The 14,835-nt window shown below is 62.1% G+C and overlaps 1 protein-coding gene across 2 annotated transcripts; it reads right to left on the bottom strand.

Annotated features, from left to right (window-relative positions):
* Window positions 1-2,707: 2,707 nt before the first annotated feature.
* CHRND (cholinergic receptor nicotinic delta subunit) lies at window positions 2,708-14,169 on the bottom strand. Of its 2 annotated transcripts, none has more exons than XM_024110274.3 (12): window positions 14,009-14,169; window positions 11,372-11,517; window positions 10,835-10,879; window positions 10,144-10,253; window positions 9,476-9,631; window positions 7,286-7,401; window positions 6,709-6,909; window positions 5,680-5,791; window positions 5,289-5,403; window positions 4,339-4,549; window positions 3,631-3,749; window positions 2,708-3,037 (listed from the first exon to the last, which is right to left on the bottom strand). In XM_024110274.3, exons 1-12 carry the CDS (start codon window positions 14,058-14,060, stop codon window positions 2,855-2,857), a joined length of 1,566 nt encoding a protein of 521 aa, XP_023966042.2. In that variant the 5' UTR covers window positions 14,061-14,169; the 3' UTR covers window positions 2,708-2,854. The 2 variants fall into 2 exon arrangements, with proteins under 2 accessions (XP_023966042.2, XP_065413678.1); XM_065557606.1 differs by having other exon boundaries at window positions 10,144-10,460; window positions 14,009-14,167.
* Between the last annotated feature and the right edge of the window lie 666 nt (window positions 14,170-14,835).

The raw sequence follows: 14,835 nt of genomic DNA, 5'->3' as shown, positions 1-14,835 counted from the left end.
GGTCCACTCAGCTTCCAAGCTGCTCGTGTCACGGTGGGCTCCCCATCCCCCACGGGCCAAACGCTGCCCTTGCCCTCCCGCCGCCCACGGAGAAGGTTGGCGTAGCCCAGGCCAGGGAAGGCTTCGGCCCGGCAGCTGGCTCTGCCTTGGCAGCTCAGTCGCTGCAGCGCCGGCCGGAGAAATGGATCGGGCCCTGCAGGTGACGTGGGGTCCGATCCCGGTTTCCCACCGCTCGGGGCACTCGACACCGCCTGGAGCCTTCGCCCAGTGTTGGATCCAGCAGCTGCGGGGTTAACTAGCTCTGGGCTGCACCAAGGCTGAGATGCAGCTTGCACCAGGTGAGAGGTTGCAACGGATGTTCTAGCCAGCACCTGTGTATTGGGCTGGGGCGAGGCCTCCTCACGCCCCCCGCAGTACGGGACCATGTCAGCCGGGAACAGGGCTAGGGGGAGACTCCTCTTCAGGGCTGGGCTGGCATCTCAGGGATGAGCCCCCAGCCCCAGCTGTCCTGTGACCAGCCTCTTCTGGGGGTCACATACCAGGCTTGCCTGAGTCCTTGGTATGGGCGACGTGAGCAGCATCAGCTGTCCTGAGACACGAGATTCCCAGCATTTCCCATCTGACACCCCCCACCCTGGCCGGCCTGCCCCCCCTTCACCTGCTGCTGCCTCACCCCCCAGCCTCCCTCCCCCACACTGTGCCCGCCCCGTTCACGTAGGGCCTGGCTCCCTCCCCCTGCACTGGTCCCCCTTCCCCAGCCACTGCCTGACCCTTGCCAGCCTTACTCCTGCTGTGCACTGGTCCCCCCTTCACCTAGGGCCTGCCCCCTCCCAGCCTCCCTGCCGCGCCCGGCACCCCCCCCCCCCCCCCCCGCTTCACACCTGACCCACTGGCCTCGCTCCCCTGCCCGCCATGGAGCCTGAGTTAACAATACCCATAGGCAGGTCCCGGCCTGGCTCAGCGGGCTCCCCGGCACTCCCCATGGCAGGACCTAGTGCCCCGTGTCTGCCCCACGCCAGTGGGCAAGTGAGGTCAGGGCTGGGCCTGACGCCGGGCTCTAGGGGGCCAAGGGGCTTCCACCAGCCAGGCCCAGGCTTGGTGCGCAGGGCCCTGGGGAGCGGGCACCGATCCCGCTGGCTTAGTGCTGGCGCCCCCAGGAGGGGCTCTGCTCAGGGTCCTTGAGAGGACGGTCAGGGGCTGTGGGAGGCTGGGCTTAGCCGGGCGCTGCTCAGGGCGGGGGGGCCCATCATTCTCCCTACCCCAGGGCGGCTGGGTGGCCTCTGTGTGGAATGAGTTTGTGGGTCTCAGCCCTGTGACTGGCAGGCGAGGGGCAATCAACGCTAACTGCCCCCCACCTGGGCAGTGTCAGCAAGGAGGCCATGGACTGACTGGGCCACAGAGGGCGGGGCAGGTTGGCAGGGGCTGCTGTGGGCAGCTGGCCCTGCTCCCTGGGGAGATCTCACGCTCCAGCACTGTCCGCATGGCACCTTCCACCCGTGCCATCTCCTCACAGGGCAGCTCGGGGCAGCCGTGCCCAGCACACTCCTGCCCCGCTGGGGTCATTGCTGTGATAACGAGACACCCCCCCAGTCCCATGGACTCCCCTTGTCCCCGGGCCGCTAGGTGCAGCGAAGGGAGGCCGGGTGAGCACCAAGGTCTGGCGTGCCCTGGGGGAAAGGCGTCGATGGGGGGGGGGACCGTTTCCCACTGGGCAGGGTGGGGCTATAGGGAACACATGGCATCAGCACCCGTGAGGCCAACCCGCTGGCTGGAACGACTCCCCATGCGGCACCAAGGGCCCTGCTGCCAGAGGTGCTGGGTTTGATCCCTACCTAGGATCCAGGGTCGATGTAGGTGCCATGGTGTCCCACACGTACCCGCAGACCCTGGCTGGGCTGCTACGCTCAGCTTGGGGCGCTCCCCAGCAGACAGAGGCCAGGGAAGGGTGAGACAAATGCTCGGGCTGATTTGCAAAGAAGGGCTCAGGTGTCCATTGTCTAGATCATCTGGGAAAGGCTGAGTGCCCAGGCGGAGGGCATGGGGACATGGCATGGAACGGATGGGTACAAAACCCAAGGAGGGAGAGGGAGGGCCGTGCCGGGGGATGGATCCAGCCGGCTGGCTATCATCCCCAGGGCAGGGCTGGGAGTGTTGTCACACCCCGACTGGACTGGGGGATGGATCTGGCTGGGAATTGTCCCCCGGAAGAGCCAAGGCTCCCTCACGTCTGAGGCAAGGGCTGGTAGCCCGGGGGCTTGGAACAGCCAATAATGGAACGTGTCCCTGAGACTGACCCTGCCCGTGATGAGCTAACCCAGGGGCTCTTGGCCTGTGGCCTGTAGCACTTGCTGGCTGGTCACATGGCACCAGCTTCACCTTCTTCCCAGCTGCTCAAAACCTTTCCCAAGCGAGCCGGGGAGGTTACACAGGTGTTATCCACCACCCAGCGGGAGGGGAGGGGAGACAGGGCCTAGCGCGGGGTGCTGGCCAATGGGAGGGGAGTGGACATGGGGCGACAGGGCCTAGCGCGGGGTGCTGGCCAGTGGGAGGGGAGTGGAGATGGGGCGACAGGGCCTAGCGCGGGGTGCTGGCCAGTGGGAAGGGAGGCCGGCCGGGGTGGGGGCCAGTGGAAGAGAAGGGGGAAGAGGGGAGACCGGCCCGGGCTTGGGACAGCGACTCCCTGCCATGCACTCCCTGCAGCTACTGGCTGAGAACCGTGGAGTTTATTCGAGCACCAAGAATGAGACAAGAACAGCCGAGGTCACCAACACGCCAGAGCGCCGGGGAGGGGCCTGGCACCCCGCGGGCAGAGGGCTGGGCAGGGCAGCCCAGCAGGGGCAGGGAGCCGTGGCCCCTAGACGAAGTGCCTGTGCTCCATGCTGTAGTCGAAGGGGTCCCCGGCGAAGGGCAGCTCGGGGGGTTCGTTGTAGATTCCCGTCAGGAAGATCCCCAGGGTCCCGAGGATCATCACCGGGGTCACCAGGAAGAGGCAGAGGCGGTCGACCGTCCGGGCAACGCGGTTCCAGTTATCCTTCTCCTGGGGCGGGGGGACCCCCACACAGGCCACCGGAGGGGAGGGGGGATGTGACACAGGGCCGGGGAGAAACAGACAGGGGTGGGGCAGAGCATGTGAAGGGGGGCAGAGATTATTAACTGGGGTGAGTTTGGGGAAGGTGAACGAGTCATGGCCAGGAGCCCCCTATTCACATAGCAGAGACGGCCTAGGCTCCCCCAGCGCCCTGCTCCCCTGGCACCCTGCTCCCCCAACACGACACTCCCTGTAGCACCCTGCACCCCCAGTGCATCGCTCCCCTGGCACCCTGCTCCCCCTGGCACCCCACTCACCCGGCACCCACCAACAGAACTCGCCCCAGCCTGAAGGGATGGGAGTTCAGGCTTCCTGCCCCACTCGGTCTCTTGTGCCCGGCTGAGGTTCCCAGCAAGGGGCCAGTTATAACCCACTGTGGGGCCTGGGGGTGTTCTGGCCCCCAACGGGCACCTCCCTCTTGCTGCGTGGGTCTGACTGGGAGGGCGTTGCTGGGACTGGCCAGTGAGGCAGCCCCGTTCCCACTGGGCACCCCGGGGCTGTGGGGCTGGGCTCTGGGCTGCTGCCCGCCCGGGCACACCCACCTCGTTGTAGTCGTTCTTGTCCCGCGTGTGCTTGATGATGAAGTTGGCGCCGTCGATGGCCGGCTTCACTTCGCTGTACAGCAGCTCCTGCGTGTCGGCCATGCCCAGGGGCTTGGGCCCTGCCAGCGGGCAGGAGGGGAAGGAGACGCTGTGAGGGGTGGCACCAGTTTGCTGGCTTCATGTGTGGGGCCAGGGTCCTGACCTGGGACACGGGGCTCGGGGGATGGGGCTCAGGGGGCAGGCCCAGGGTCCTGGCATGAGGGAGGGGTCGGAGGTCATCCTGGGGCGTGGGCTCAGTGGGGCCGAGGTCCTGTCCCAGGGCTCGGGGGAGGGAGGGCCAGGTTCCCGTCCTTGGGCATTGGGTTTGGGGCAGCTGGGGTCCCAGCCAGGACTCGGTTGAGGGGGTGGGACTGGATCCCATTCCAGAGTGTGGGGCTCGGGGGGGGCAGCCGGGTCCTGTTCTGTGGCTCAGGGACTGGGCAGGGTCTTGCCCTTGGGTGTGGGCTGTGGGCTGGGGTCCCAGCCTGGGACGCGTGGAGCTCTCCCTTCTGTCCTCTTTGGGTGCCTGCTGCCCTGGGCTGTACATCCCAGTTCTCTCGTGGCCTTGCCCTGCTGGGACCCGCCTTTCCCCGGGCACTAAAGGAGCCAGTGCGCCCGTTGGGAGAGCCTTGTGGTGCCCGCCCCATCCCCCGGCCGTGGGGCGCTCACGGGAGGGGGTGACGCGGCTGGCCAGCCCGTGCCGCTCCGACTGCTTCTCGAACATGAGCTCGCTGCGGGACTTGATGGCGAAGTACTCCTCCGCCTTGGCCATGTAGCCCACGGAGCTGCTGCGCCGGATCAGCAGGCCGGCGCGGGGGTCCGGCTCGCTCTCCGCTGGCCTGGACATGTGCAGCAGGCGCGGCAGCGTCTCCAGGAAGAGCTGGGGAGGGGGAGAGGCCAGCGCTGGGTGCGTCTAGGGGCAGCGGGGGCTCCAGAGCCGGCTGGACGCTCCCCACCCTCCTGCAGGTGCGTTACTGCAGCCCGGCCTTTGGGGGGCGCTCCCAGGCAGCCGTTCTCCCCTCGGCCGAGCTGCAGGAGCTGGGCTGGCCTGTCGCCCCTAGCTGGGCTGGGAGCCAGGTGTGGTGCCCCTGTGCCAGGCCCTAGGGGGGCCGGGGTGACGCCTCGAGGGAAGGGGCTGGCGCTGGCCAGGCCTAGCTGGAGACAGCCATTGTACCGGAGCTGCATGGGAACTGTCATGCCACTGGGTGGCAGCATCACTCAGCAACTGTGGGCATTGCCAGGCCTGAACGGGAGAATGCCCGGTGACGGGATTCCCGAACGTTCGGGGGGCTTGGGCCTCTGCACTGATGTGAATCTGCCCCGGTGCCCGCCGCTTGGTCTGCGCAGCACCAGTGGGGCTGGCTGCTTTGTCTGGTGCCCTGTTCCTGCGGTGCCCAGGCCTTTTCCATGCCCCGGGGATCGTGCCAGCGGATTCTGGAGCTGCAGCTGGAGATCATGGTTGGGCTCCAGGGGCCCCGGCACGAGCCGAGGGAGCAGCCAGTCACCCCAAGGCGTAGGGGCATGGAGACGGGGTGATGGGCTGATGGAGGAAGCCGGGCATTCTCCCTGCCAGGCACTGAGCCCAGGCAGAGACCCCTGTGCCCAGCTCCCCTGCTCACCTCTTTGATCCAGCTGGACATGACGTGGGTGCTGGGCGTCCGGAAGTGGATGTTCAGCACAATCACGCAGGTCCCCACCACCGCGGTCACCAGCAGCATGATGAAGAGCAGGTACCTGCAGGGGCAGAGACCGGCTCCCAGTGGGGGCAGCCTGGCTTCCCTCCGTGGGACAGCAGGGCCCGGGACAGAGGAGGGCTCTGTAGGAGCCCCATGGACCAGCGACGCAAAGGGTCTCCTTCACCGAGAGTGCGTCTGCTGGGTGGGGGAAACACTCCGAGACCTTCCCAGCAGGGACCAGCCACCCCCACCAGATCATAGGACACCCAGCGTCCCCCTCCCAGCATCCCCAGCAAGCAGGGTGGGGCACGTGGGGCGACCCATGGAGACTCACTTGCCAATGAGGGGGATGGCGAGGGAGGTGGCTGGCAGACGCTGGGAGATCAGCAGCAGGAAGACAGACTGGGCCAGCAGAACGGAGATAGCCAGAGTCATCTTCTCCCCACCTGGAGAACAGACAGAGCTCAGAGTAACACCCCCTCTGCCCCCCTCCCCCCCCAGCCCAGTGGGAAGACCCCTAGGGAAAGAGGGGATCCAAGGAGAGGGAGCCCCCCCAGGAACTGCCCCCGGCTCACGAACCCCATGCCACCCGGGGTGCCAGCTCTGATCCCTTCCTGACACAACCCAGGCCTGGGCGTTTCCAGCCACCTCATGGGGGAGCTTTGGTCAAGGGAACAGCAGCTCCACTGGGGAGGAACCTGAACCCGGAGGCACAAAGGGGGCAGGTGGCCCAGCACAGGTGGGGGGGGCGGGGCTTGGCCTCGCCAAATCCTCACTGTCAGTATTGGGGGGTGGGGGGTCTCTCCCTGCCCGGCTGGGTACTTGTGGTTGGGGGAGACCCTGTACTCACTGTGGGGGGGTCGGGATCCTGCACTCAGTTGGGGGTGGGATGGGGGTCCGTGTACTCACTGTTGGAGGGACCCTGTACTCCCTTGGGGTGGGGGCCCTGCACTCACTGGGCGTGGGATGGTAGTCCCCATATTCACTGGGGGGGACCCTGTACTCTCTTGGGGTGGGGGTCCTGCACTCACTGGGGGTGGGATGGTAGTCCCCATACTCACTGGGGGGGACCCTGTACTCCCTTGGGGTGGGAGTCTCACTGGGGGTGGGATGGGGGCCCTGTACTCACTGGGGGTGGGATGGGGGCCCTGTACTCACTGGGGGTGGGATGGAGGAGCCTATACTACCTGCGGGTGGGATGGGGGACCCTGTACTCACTGGGGGGTGAGGACCCCGTACTCCGTGGGGGTGGGATGGGGAAGGCCTGCACTCCGTGGGGGTGGGATGGGGACCCCGTACTCCATGGAGGTTGGATGGGGGACCCCATACTCCCTGGGGGTGGGACGGGGGACCCCGCACTCACTTTCGGCTGGCAGGTAGAAGACGAAGATGGCCATGAAGGCGATGAGGATGCAGGGCAAGACAATGTTGATGATGTAGAAGAGCGGCTTCCGCTTGATGATGAGGTAGAAGGTGATGTCCTGGTACTTGCTGCTCTCGGGCGAGACGCTCCTGTCGATGTTCTTGCGGGCCGGTTTGTGGACGATCTCCCACTCACCATTCTCTGTGGGAGCGGGGTGGGCAGGGAGGAGGTGCATTGCTGGGCCGCTGCCGGCCCTCACCCCCCCGACATCCCCACCCGGCGCCCTGGGACATGGGACTGGCCCTGCCGTGCCTTTTGGTCCCGGTATCTCGGTGCCCCAGTGGCCCATGCTCTACTCCACCAGGGGGACGTCCGTGGGCCCAGCCTAGCCCCTCTCCACCCAGGGGAGACCTCTCTGCCCCTGTAGCCCCCTCGTTTCCTCCCATGAGGAGACAGCCTCAGAATAAAGCCGCCTCCTCCTGGGCACTGCCCTGCCCCGGGCAAACTACCCAGGTCACCGGCCCCCGCCATGCCAGCCCCTGGCTCTGCCCAGCGGGGGGGCAGGGACGTGCTTTACCTGTGAAGGCCTCCAGGTCGAGGGTGATCCATTCTACCAGGTAGTTTTTGTTGAGCATTCCGTCAGGTTCCTGCTTCAGGTTCATGGTGATCTCCTTGGCGTTGTAGCGGAGGGAGCTGGGCCCGACAAGAGACGGGTGAGGGGTGGCTTCTCTCCCCCTCGCTCCACCGCACCCCCCCGTGTCTCATACTGCCAGTGAGGATGGGAACTCCCCTTGAGTGGTGCACCCCGGCCAAGGCCTGGCGCTCAACGGCTGCCCCGGTTGTCATGGGGAAGCTGATGTGACGTTATGAGTGTGATATAATCTCTCATTGGAAGGTGACAGGGCCAGAAAGAGTTAATTACCTCCCAGACTGACCTGACCCGTGGCCGAACTTTAAAGACTAGTTAGGAAGATCTGTAAATGAATAGAGCTTTGAAATGCAGCCGCGTTGTTAGAGGTAGAAGGGGAGATGTTTGCTCAGGTCTTGGGATGTAAGCAAACAAGTCTTGTCTATTGCTATGGCTTTGATTCAAAGATCAAAAAAGGGAATATTACCATTTAGGAAGATACTTGAGGGAAATAGTATTATTGTCTCTATGTCTCTTTGAAGGTTGTGGTAACCTGGATCTGAACTGTTTAAAATTACCCTGTGCTAACTGCCAGGATGTTTAGGAGAAGGAAAGTTAAAGCCTATTGTTTTCTCAGGTCAAAAGGCTGCGGGAAATATACAAAAACCCTGGGACATGATCCTGCTTCATCTCAGATCTGCTTTGGGTTTCAAGAGGGGGAAACCTTAAGCCACAAGGATTGAGATCCCCAGTCATCGACTGAAGTCACCCTGAATATGGACATTGGACTATAACCTATGGACTATTTTTAAAAGGACTTTTGGCAACTACAAGCTCACCTCTGCTATGTATCTGAACCTCCAGAATCGAATTCAAGTCTGTCTGTATATTGATCTTTTAACCAACACTCTCTCTCTTTTCTTTTTCAATAAATTTTAGTTTAGTTAATAAGGATTGGCTATCAGCGTGTATTTGGGATTAGATCTAAGTTTTGAATTGACCTGGGTGTGTGGCTGATCCTTTGGGATTGGAAGAACCTTTTCTTTAATATGATGAGATAAGATTTTCAGTAATCATCATCGTATCTGACGTGTGTGTCTGGACGGAGGCCTGAGGCTGGGGACTTTAAGGGAACTCCATTGTCTGGACTTCTGAATAACCAGTGAGGTAATACAGGAGCTGGTTGGGGCTGGCTTGGTAAATCTAAGTATTGGGATATCCACCAGCTTTTGGGGTTTGTCTGCCTGTAGCGGGGCAGCAACCCCACTCCTGTGAAAGGCCAGGCTGATTGGGGAAGCAGCCACAGCTGGGGCCACACACCAATCAGGCCACGGCTGGCCCTATAAAAGGGCTGTGAGCTAGGGGCTGAGTTAGTCTCTGTTTAGCTGTAGAGAGAGAGGGATCTGGCTGCCTGGGAGAGAAGGGGATCTGAGTAGAGTAGGGCTGGGGAGAGGCAAGAGGAGCTGGGGAGCTCCAGCCTGGTAACTCCCCAGGCTGCTGGCCTTGTGCAAGGCCTACAAAGGTAGTGGGGCTGCAGAGGTGTGGCCTGGGGTTAGGCAGCTGGTTCAAACCCCCCTTGCCAGGTTTACAGTGGTTTACAGACTGCAGTCTGCCCCAGGGAGCGGGGGCTATGTGATGACTGGCAGTCGCCACTGAGGCAAGGTGGGGATAGAGGGTTGGGGGTTCCCCTGGGAGGGGAGACCCAAAGTAAGGGGGTACTGCTGGGGGCAGAACCCTGAGATACAGGGGCACTGGGGTCCAGGAGGGACACCGGGCCAGCAGCAGGCAAGACACCGGCACTCCCTCCGGAGGTGAAGAGCTAATTCCCAGGACGACCAGCAGGAGGCGCCGCACTGGTGCGTCTCACTTCGCTACGCTGCCCTGTTCTGTTTGCAGTTCACCCTAATTGAGTGACTTCAACTGGCTCCCACGGGCAGTATCGTCACAGCTGATCCAAAACCCAGGGAGACCAACAGGAAGCTGCCCCATGGGTGTTTGATCCGGCCCAGGATACAGTGCCAGGGTGACTTTAATGGGCATCTTTCCATTGACTTCAAAGGGCTCTGGCTCTTTGGGCATGGCCTGGTGGTGGGCACTGGGGCTGGGCTGGGCCTCCAGCTGGCGGGGTGAGCCCCTCACCTGAACTTGAGGCTGCAGTTCTGCCAGTCGAAGGGGAAGAAGTTGACATTGATGGGGCAGGCGCTGTGGAAGATGGCGGGCGGCAGCCAGTATACGAAGCCGGAGTTGTACACCAGCACGTTGCAGTAGTAGGCGATCTGGAAGAAGCCGTCGTTGCTGCACAAACAGAGACGCGAGCGGGGCTGACGGGGAGCTCAGCATGGCCGGGGGAGCCCTGAGGGTCTCTAGGCTAGCTGGGAAAACTCTGTGCCCCTAGGAGTCACGGGGGGACTCTGGCACCCAGGACCAGTGTGTGGGAAAGCCCAAGGGGGGCTTTGACCCCTGCACCGTGGGGTGGGCTCTGTGATCAGAATTCTGGGCACCCCAGCACGGACACGGCTGTCCCTAGGGTGATGGCACCTGCTTGGGGCAGGAATTCGAGTGCCAGGGCATTCGAGATCTGGGTGCTGGGCACCCACTGCCAGATTCCCCGGCCCACTTGGAACCATCCCAGAGCTGGGCTGGGCACAGCCCCCACGGCTCAGAGCTACCTCGTGGGCGGGCGCAGGGCGAGGGACCCCCACTCTGAGCCCTCGCTCTGCCAGCTGCGGGTCTGTGACGATCTCGCCAAGGGCCCGAAGACAGTGCCATGGGCTGGGTCCTCTGGGAAAAGCCAGGCCAGGACTCACTTGTTCTCCAAGACGATCTCGGGCAGCCACAGCATATCCGGGGGCAGGCGAAGGATCTGCAGGCCACCAAACTCCGACTTGTTCCACTGCAACCTGTAATCTGTCCAGCTCTGCGGGAAACCATGCGTCCAGGACGGACCCTCCACCCAGCGGCTGGACCCCCTCCCATACCCCAGTGTGCTCCGGATCTCCCCTCCCCGGGCCGGCAGGCTCTGCGAAGAGGCCAAGGAACAGAGCCTGGCCCAGCTGCCCTCAGCTGGCACAGTGATGGAATGAAGGGCAGGGTGCAGCAGCACCGGATGTGGGCACCTGCTCCCCTGAGAAGGAAGAGCACTGTTTGAAGTTCTGCTTTAGCTAGAAGGACTTGGCTGCCGGCACAGAGGAGATGGGCGAGGGGCCACTCACAGCTGGACTGGGATCCCCTGGAAGGGGTGGACTCACTAATGTGGCGTGGCTGGAGGGCCATCACCTCCACAGCGGGAACTGACCGGAGTTCCTAAAAGGGAAACTGAGGCAGGGTGCCGCAGCACCGGGTCTTGGCGCCAGGGGGCCTGGCGAGAGGAGGCATCACATGACATGCCCAGAGCACTGGGCGGCGGGTTGGCTTTTGGCACTGGGAGCCCACCCAGAGAAATCCCTCCCCACGTGGGCGGGCCCCGGGGACTCAGAACCCAGCAGGGGGTTGACTTACGTGATCAATCCACACGTTAGTGGTGAGGGTCTCGTCGGCCTCTTTCTGGAAGGACACCAAGTAGAAATGAGACGCAGCGTGTGCCCCGGCCCCGCCGCTTGGCGCCAGCGGAGTCAACAATTGCTTGGGGAAATGCATGTTTGGCACCTGTGGTGCTGACGCAAACCCAAGGAGCCTTGAGATCGGAACCCAGGCTAAGTCCTGCTGAGCTGAGGGGCCTTGGACCTGGGAGGGGCTGGGCCAGGCACTCAATAAGTGCCTCGGGTCTCTCTCCGGCTTTAAAGAGAGGCCACGCTGAGCCCCTGGAGGGGCAGAAAGCCCTGGTGAATTTCAGCCCTGGTGGACGTGCGTTGTGTTCTTCCCCAAACTGGCTCCAAAGCAGCCATGTGGGCACAATCAGCCCCTCCCGACCAATGACCTGCAGGGCTGAGAACGCACCCGAGCTGGAGGGGCTCTAAGGATCTCACGGGCCGGGGCAGGCCCGGGATCTGGTGAGCCGAGCGGCGGGAGGCCCCTCGAGATGCCTGCCAAGCTCACCAGAGAGACGAGGTTGGAGAGCGTCAGGCCCAGGTCCACGTTGACGCTGTCGTCCTTGTTGGTGACGGGCCGCAGCTCCTTGTTGTAGCCCTTCTCCACGAAGAGGTAGTTCACGAGCCGCTCCTCCTGGTTCACGGCCAGGCCGCCTGTGGGACAGGGGCACAAGCGGGAGGGGGACTAGCTGAGTCCGAGCAGGTGACCCCTTGCAGCAGCGATGGGGCTGGAGTGCCTGGCCGTTGCCCCATGCTGAGACCCCTCTGTGACGTTATTGACATAAACTGCGAGTGTGTGTGTGTGTGTGTGTGTGTGTGTGTGTGTGTGTGTGTGTGTGTGTGTGATATCCCCTGAACCCACCGAACCTAACTGAATCCCACCACGGGAGGGTCACCCCATCCCCATTACCCAGCCCACTTACTTATACCCATGACTGCCTCTACTTCCTGTATGGGTGATAGACCCTCACCGCTTATCGGCTGTTTCCTGATCCCGCCCACCGGTTACCCCCCCCCCTCATTGGGGACATTGCATTCTGTATATACTATGTGTGGTGCCCAACCCCAAAACACTAACATCCCCCCTATACTCTGTATGCTACCCCCAATGACCAATAACTGACGCCTCAAATTTCCTGTATTGTTTATTTTTCATATATTTGCAGCAAATATTGTACCAAGTTTGTCGTATGAGGTGTCTATGAAAAGGTTATGATTTGCTGGTTATGATTGTGTGTGTGTGTGTGTGTGTGTGTGTGATTTTTGTAGCTGAAGTTATGGATATTGCCTATGTACTTGTATCTCAATGTGTTTAGATTCTAAGTAGCCTCAGTGAAGCATTTGGTCAGCTTCTTAAGAAAGGGCTATTCTCAGTAAGCGCCCACACTTAACAGACAATGAACTTTGGGAGACACCAATCCACATCTGAGCTTTCCTGGGACCCTTCAAACTAACATGTAAACAATGGCGTTGGCCTGCAAACTGAGTCCTGCATGGGCATGTGACTTGCTCATGTGACTCCAGACTCCATCTTGCTGCTGTGATTTTTCCACAGTAAGAACAAAAGGGGTCCTGCCACGGGTAGAGAATATAAAAAGCCCTGAAAACCCCTCCATCTTGTCTTCAATCCTGCTTCTGACCTCTGGAGGAACCTTACTACAAACTGAATGACCCATCCCAGCTGGGGATCTACTCCAGAGATATCTTGAGCCTGCAGTTTATTCCATCACTGCTACAAGCCTGAACCAAGAACTGTGCCATTACTGTATGTAATTGATTCCATTTAACCAATTCTAACTCTCATCTCTATCTTTTTCGTTTTATGAATAAACCTTTCCATTTTAGATTCTAAAAGATTGGCAACAGCGTGATTTACGGGTAAGATCTGATTTGTATATTGAGCTGGGTCTAGGGCTTGGCCCTTTGGGATCGAGAGAACCCTTTTTCTTTTACTAGGCTATTGGTTTTCATAACCATTCATCCCCATAACAAGTGGCACTGGTGGTGATACTGGGAAACTGGAGTGTCTCAGGGAATTGCTTGTATGACTTGTGGTTCTCTCTGTTTGGCTGGTTTGGGGCCTTAGAAGTGGAGAAATCCGAGCCTGGGGCTGTGACTGCCCTGTTCTAAGCAATTTGTCCTGAATTGATACTCTCAGAAGTGTCCCACCAAAGCCAGCATCGTTACACCCTCCACCTGCTGCATGTACTTCCCAGCCCCCTTCCACCTAGGGAGAAGCCCTGCCCCGGATGGACCAGGTTGCGGCAGAAAGGCCTGGAGGGCAGAGGGAATGGCTTGGCAGGGGTGAGAGGGGCACATGGCACTGCCCACATGTGAGGGCCTTACTGGGCTGCTGGGAGCCTAGGACAGGGCTCTGCATGGCCGTGGCCCACCTCTGGGCGCAGCTGGGCTCCAGCACTGAGACTGGCTGCTGTGGGAATAACCAGCCCTCCACCGCCAGGGCTGTGTGCTTGCTGCACCCCCAGGGGATTTAGGCACTTGACGGCCGGGCACCAGCTCCTCAGGCCAGGCTGGGACATTAGACAGGATCTTCCCAGGAGAGTATTGACCCCTGCACACGTATGTACACACACGTGCACACACCCACGCCCCTCCACATACATTCCCCCCGCCCTGAGGCCTGTTGTGATGGTGCCTGTTTAGCATCAGGGTGGGTTTGGTGAGCCCGTTGCTGGGGCCAGGCCGGGGCGCATTCCAGAGCGCTCTGCTCTGGAGCAGGGGATGAGCCGTTCCCGTCCGGCTGCCCGTGGGCAGAGGGGAGGTGGGCTCCAGGGGGCAGCAGTACCCGGGGGCCTACTGTGTGGGGAGGGGCACTGTCAGTGCATTATGGACGGGCAGCCGGATCCCCAGCCTGGTGCTCCCTCCCTGGCAGGGGGTGGAGACCTGGCCAAAGCCAAAGAGGCGGGGAGGGGGGCTCTATGGGGTGGGGGTCACCCCAGGACCTGTGCCCCTCCCCCACAGCTGGAGGGCTGGCTTGGCCTCGGTCAGGCCCCCTGCACCAAGCTCCCACCCTGCCCCGTGCGATTGGTGCCCACAGCATCGGTTCTCCCTGCCGGAAACAGAGTGGGGGGGAGCAGAAGGTGCAGGGTGGGGGGTGTTTTCAATGGCAGCCCCGCGTCCTTACCCGACAGGGCGACGGCCCAGAGCAGAGCGAGCCGCAGGGCCGGCCTCTCCATGTTCCGTGGGGGCTGGTGCCTGGCCGCGCCCCTGCTCCCCGCCAGCCCCTCGCCGGCTCCTGGGTTTGTGGCGAAGGTCGGAAGCCTGAGCTGGGAATGTGGATGGACAGCAGCAGGTGGGGGAGGGAGGGGGACACAGGAAGAAAATAGCAGCAACTCAATCCCTTCCCCACCCCCCATGCCAGGGGCGGGGACTTGGTTTGCTTGTGGTATGCGCTGGGCAGGAGGGGGCGGCTGGGGGGCAGAGCTCACCCATCCCGGCCCCAGCGCTAGGTAGCCATCAGCTCATGGAGTGGGCCCTGGTGTGACAGTGGGGCGGGAGGGGAGGCCCCCCAGGACTGGGCCTGGGGAATGGGGCTGCTCTGCTCCGTCTGCAGTCCAGTCCCCTAGCCGGGCTCTGTGGCAGATGACCCACCCCATCACGGGGGGGCAGGCCACCGGGCTAACGGCAGCCCCCAGCCATGGTAGGGGGAGACTGAGCCTGGGCAGGAGATGAGGGTGTCATGGATCCGCATGGTCTGGTCTAAGCCCTGGCCTCTGACCAGTCCCTTGGGAGTGTCCCCCTGCAGTGGGCTGGACCCCAAGGACCCCCCAGGACTGGGCCCCCACAACTCCAGAGCTGGCCCTTCAGGGGCCAGTGCTTCATGGCTCCCCGCAGCAAACCCAGCCCAGCCAGACCCTGCGGGGCCTCAGCCTGTGCCCGTCGAGGTGCCAAGCTCCAGCAACCCTGGCAGCTTTGTCATACCCAGGTAGTCGTGTACCAGTCCCCGGGCAC

Source organism: Chrysemys picta, chromosome 9 (genome assembly GCF_011386835.1).
Source record: "Chrysemys picta bellii isolate R12L10 chromosome 9, ASM1138683v2, whole genome shotgun sequence".
Classification (NCBI taxonomy): Eukaryota; Metazoa; Chordata; order Testudines; family Emydidae; genus Chrysemys; species Chrysemys picta.
The sequence above is the reverse complement of the archived record's forward strand: the minus strand, read 5'-3'. Positions and strand labels throughout refer to the sequence as shown.

What these genes read in the sequence shown, in the direction of transcription:
- CHRND (XM_065557606.1), bottom strand. Translation starts at nt 14,060, where the DNA reads ATGGAGAGGCCGGCCCTGCGGCTCGCTCTGCTCTGGGCCGTCGCCCTG. An exon ending in GAGATCGTCTTGGAGAACAA is followed by an intron (nt 9,632 to 10,143) that starts GTGAGTCCTGGC and finishes CTGTTTGTGCAG; the next exon opens with CAACGACGGCTTCTTCCAGA. An exon ending in AACTGCAGCCTCAAGTTCAG is followed by an intron (nt 7,402 to 9,475) that starts GTGAGGGGCTCA and finishes TGTCGGGCCCAG; the next exon opens with CTCCCTCCGCTACAACGCCA.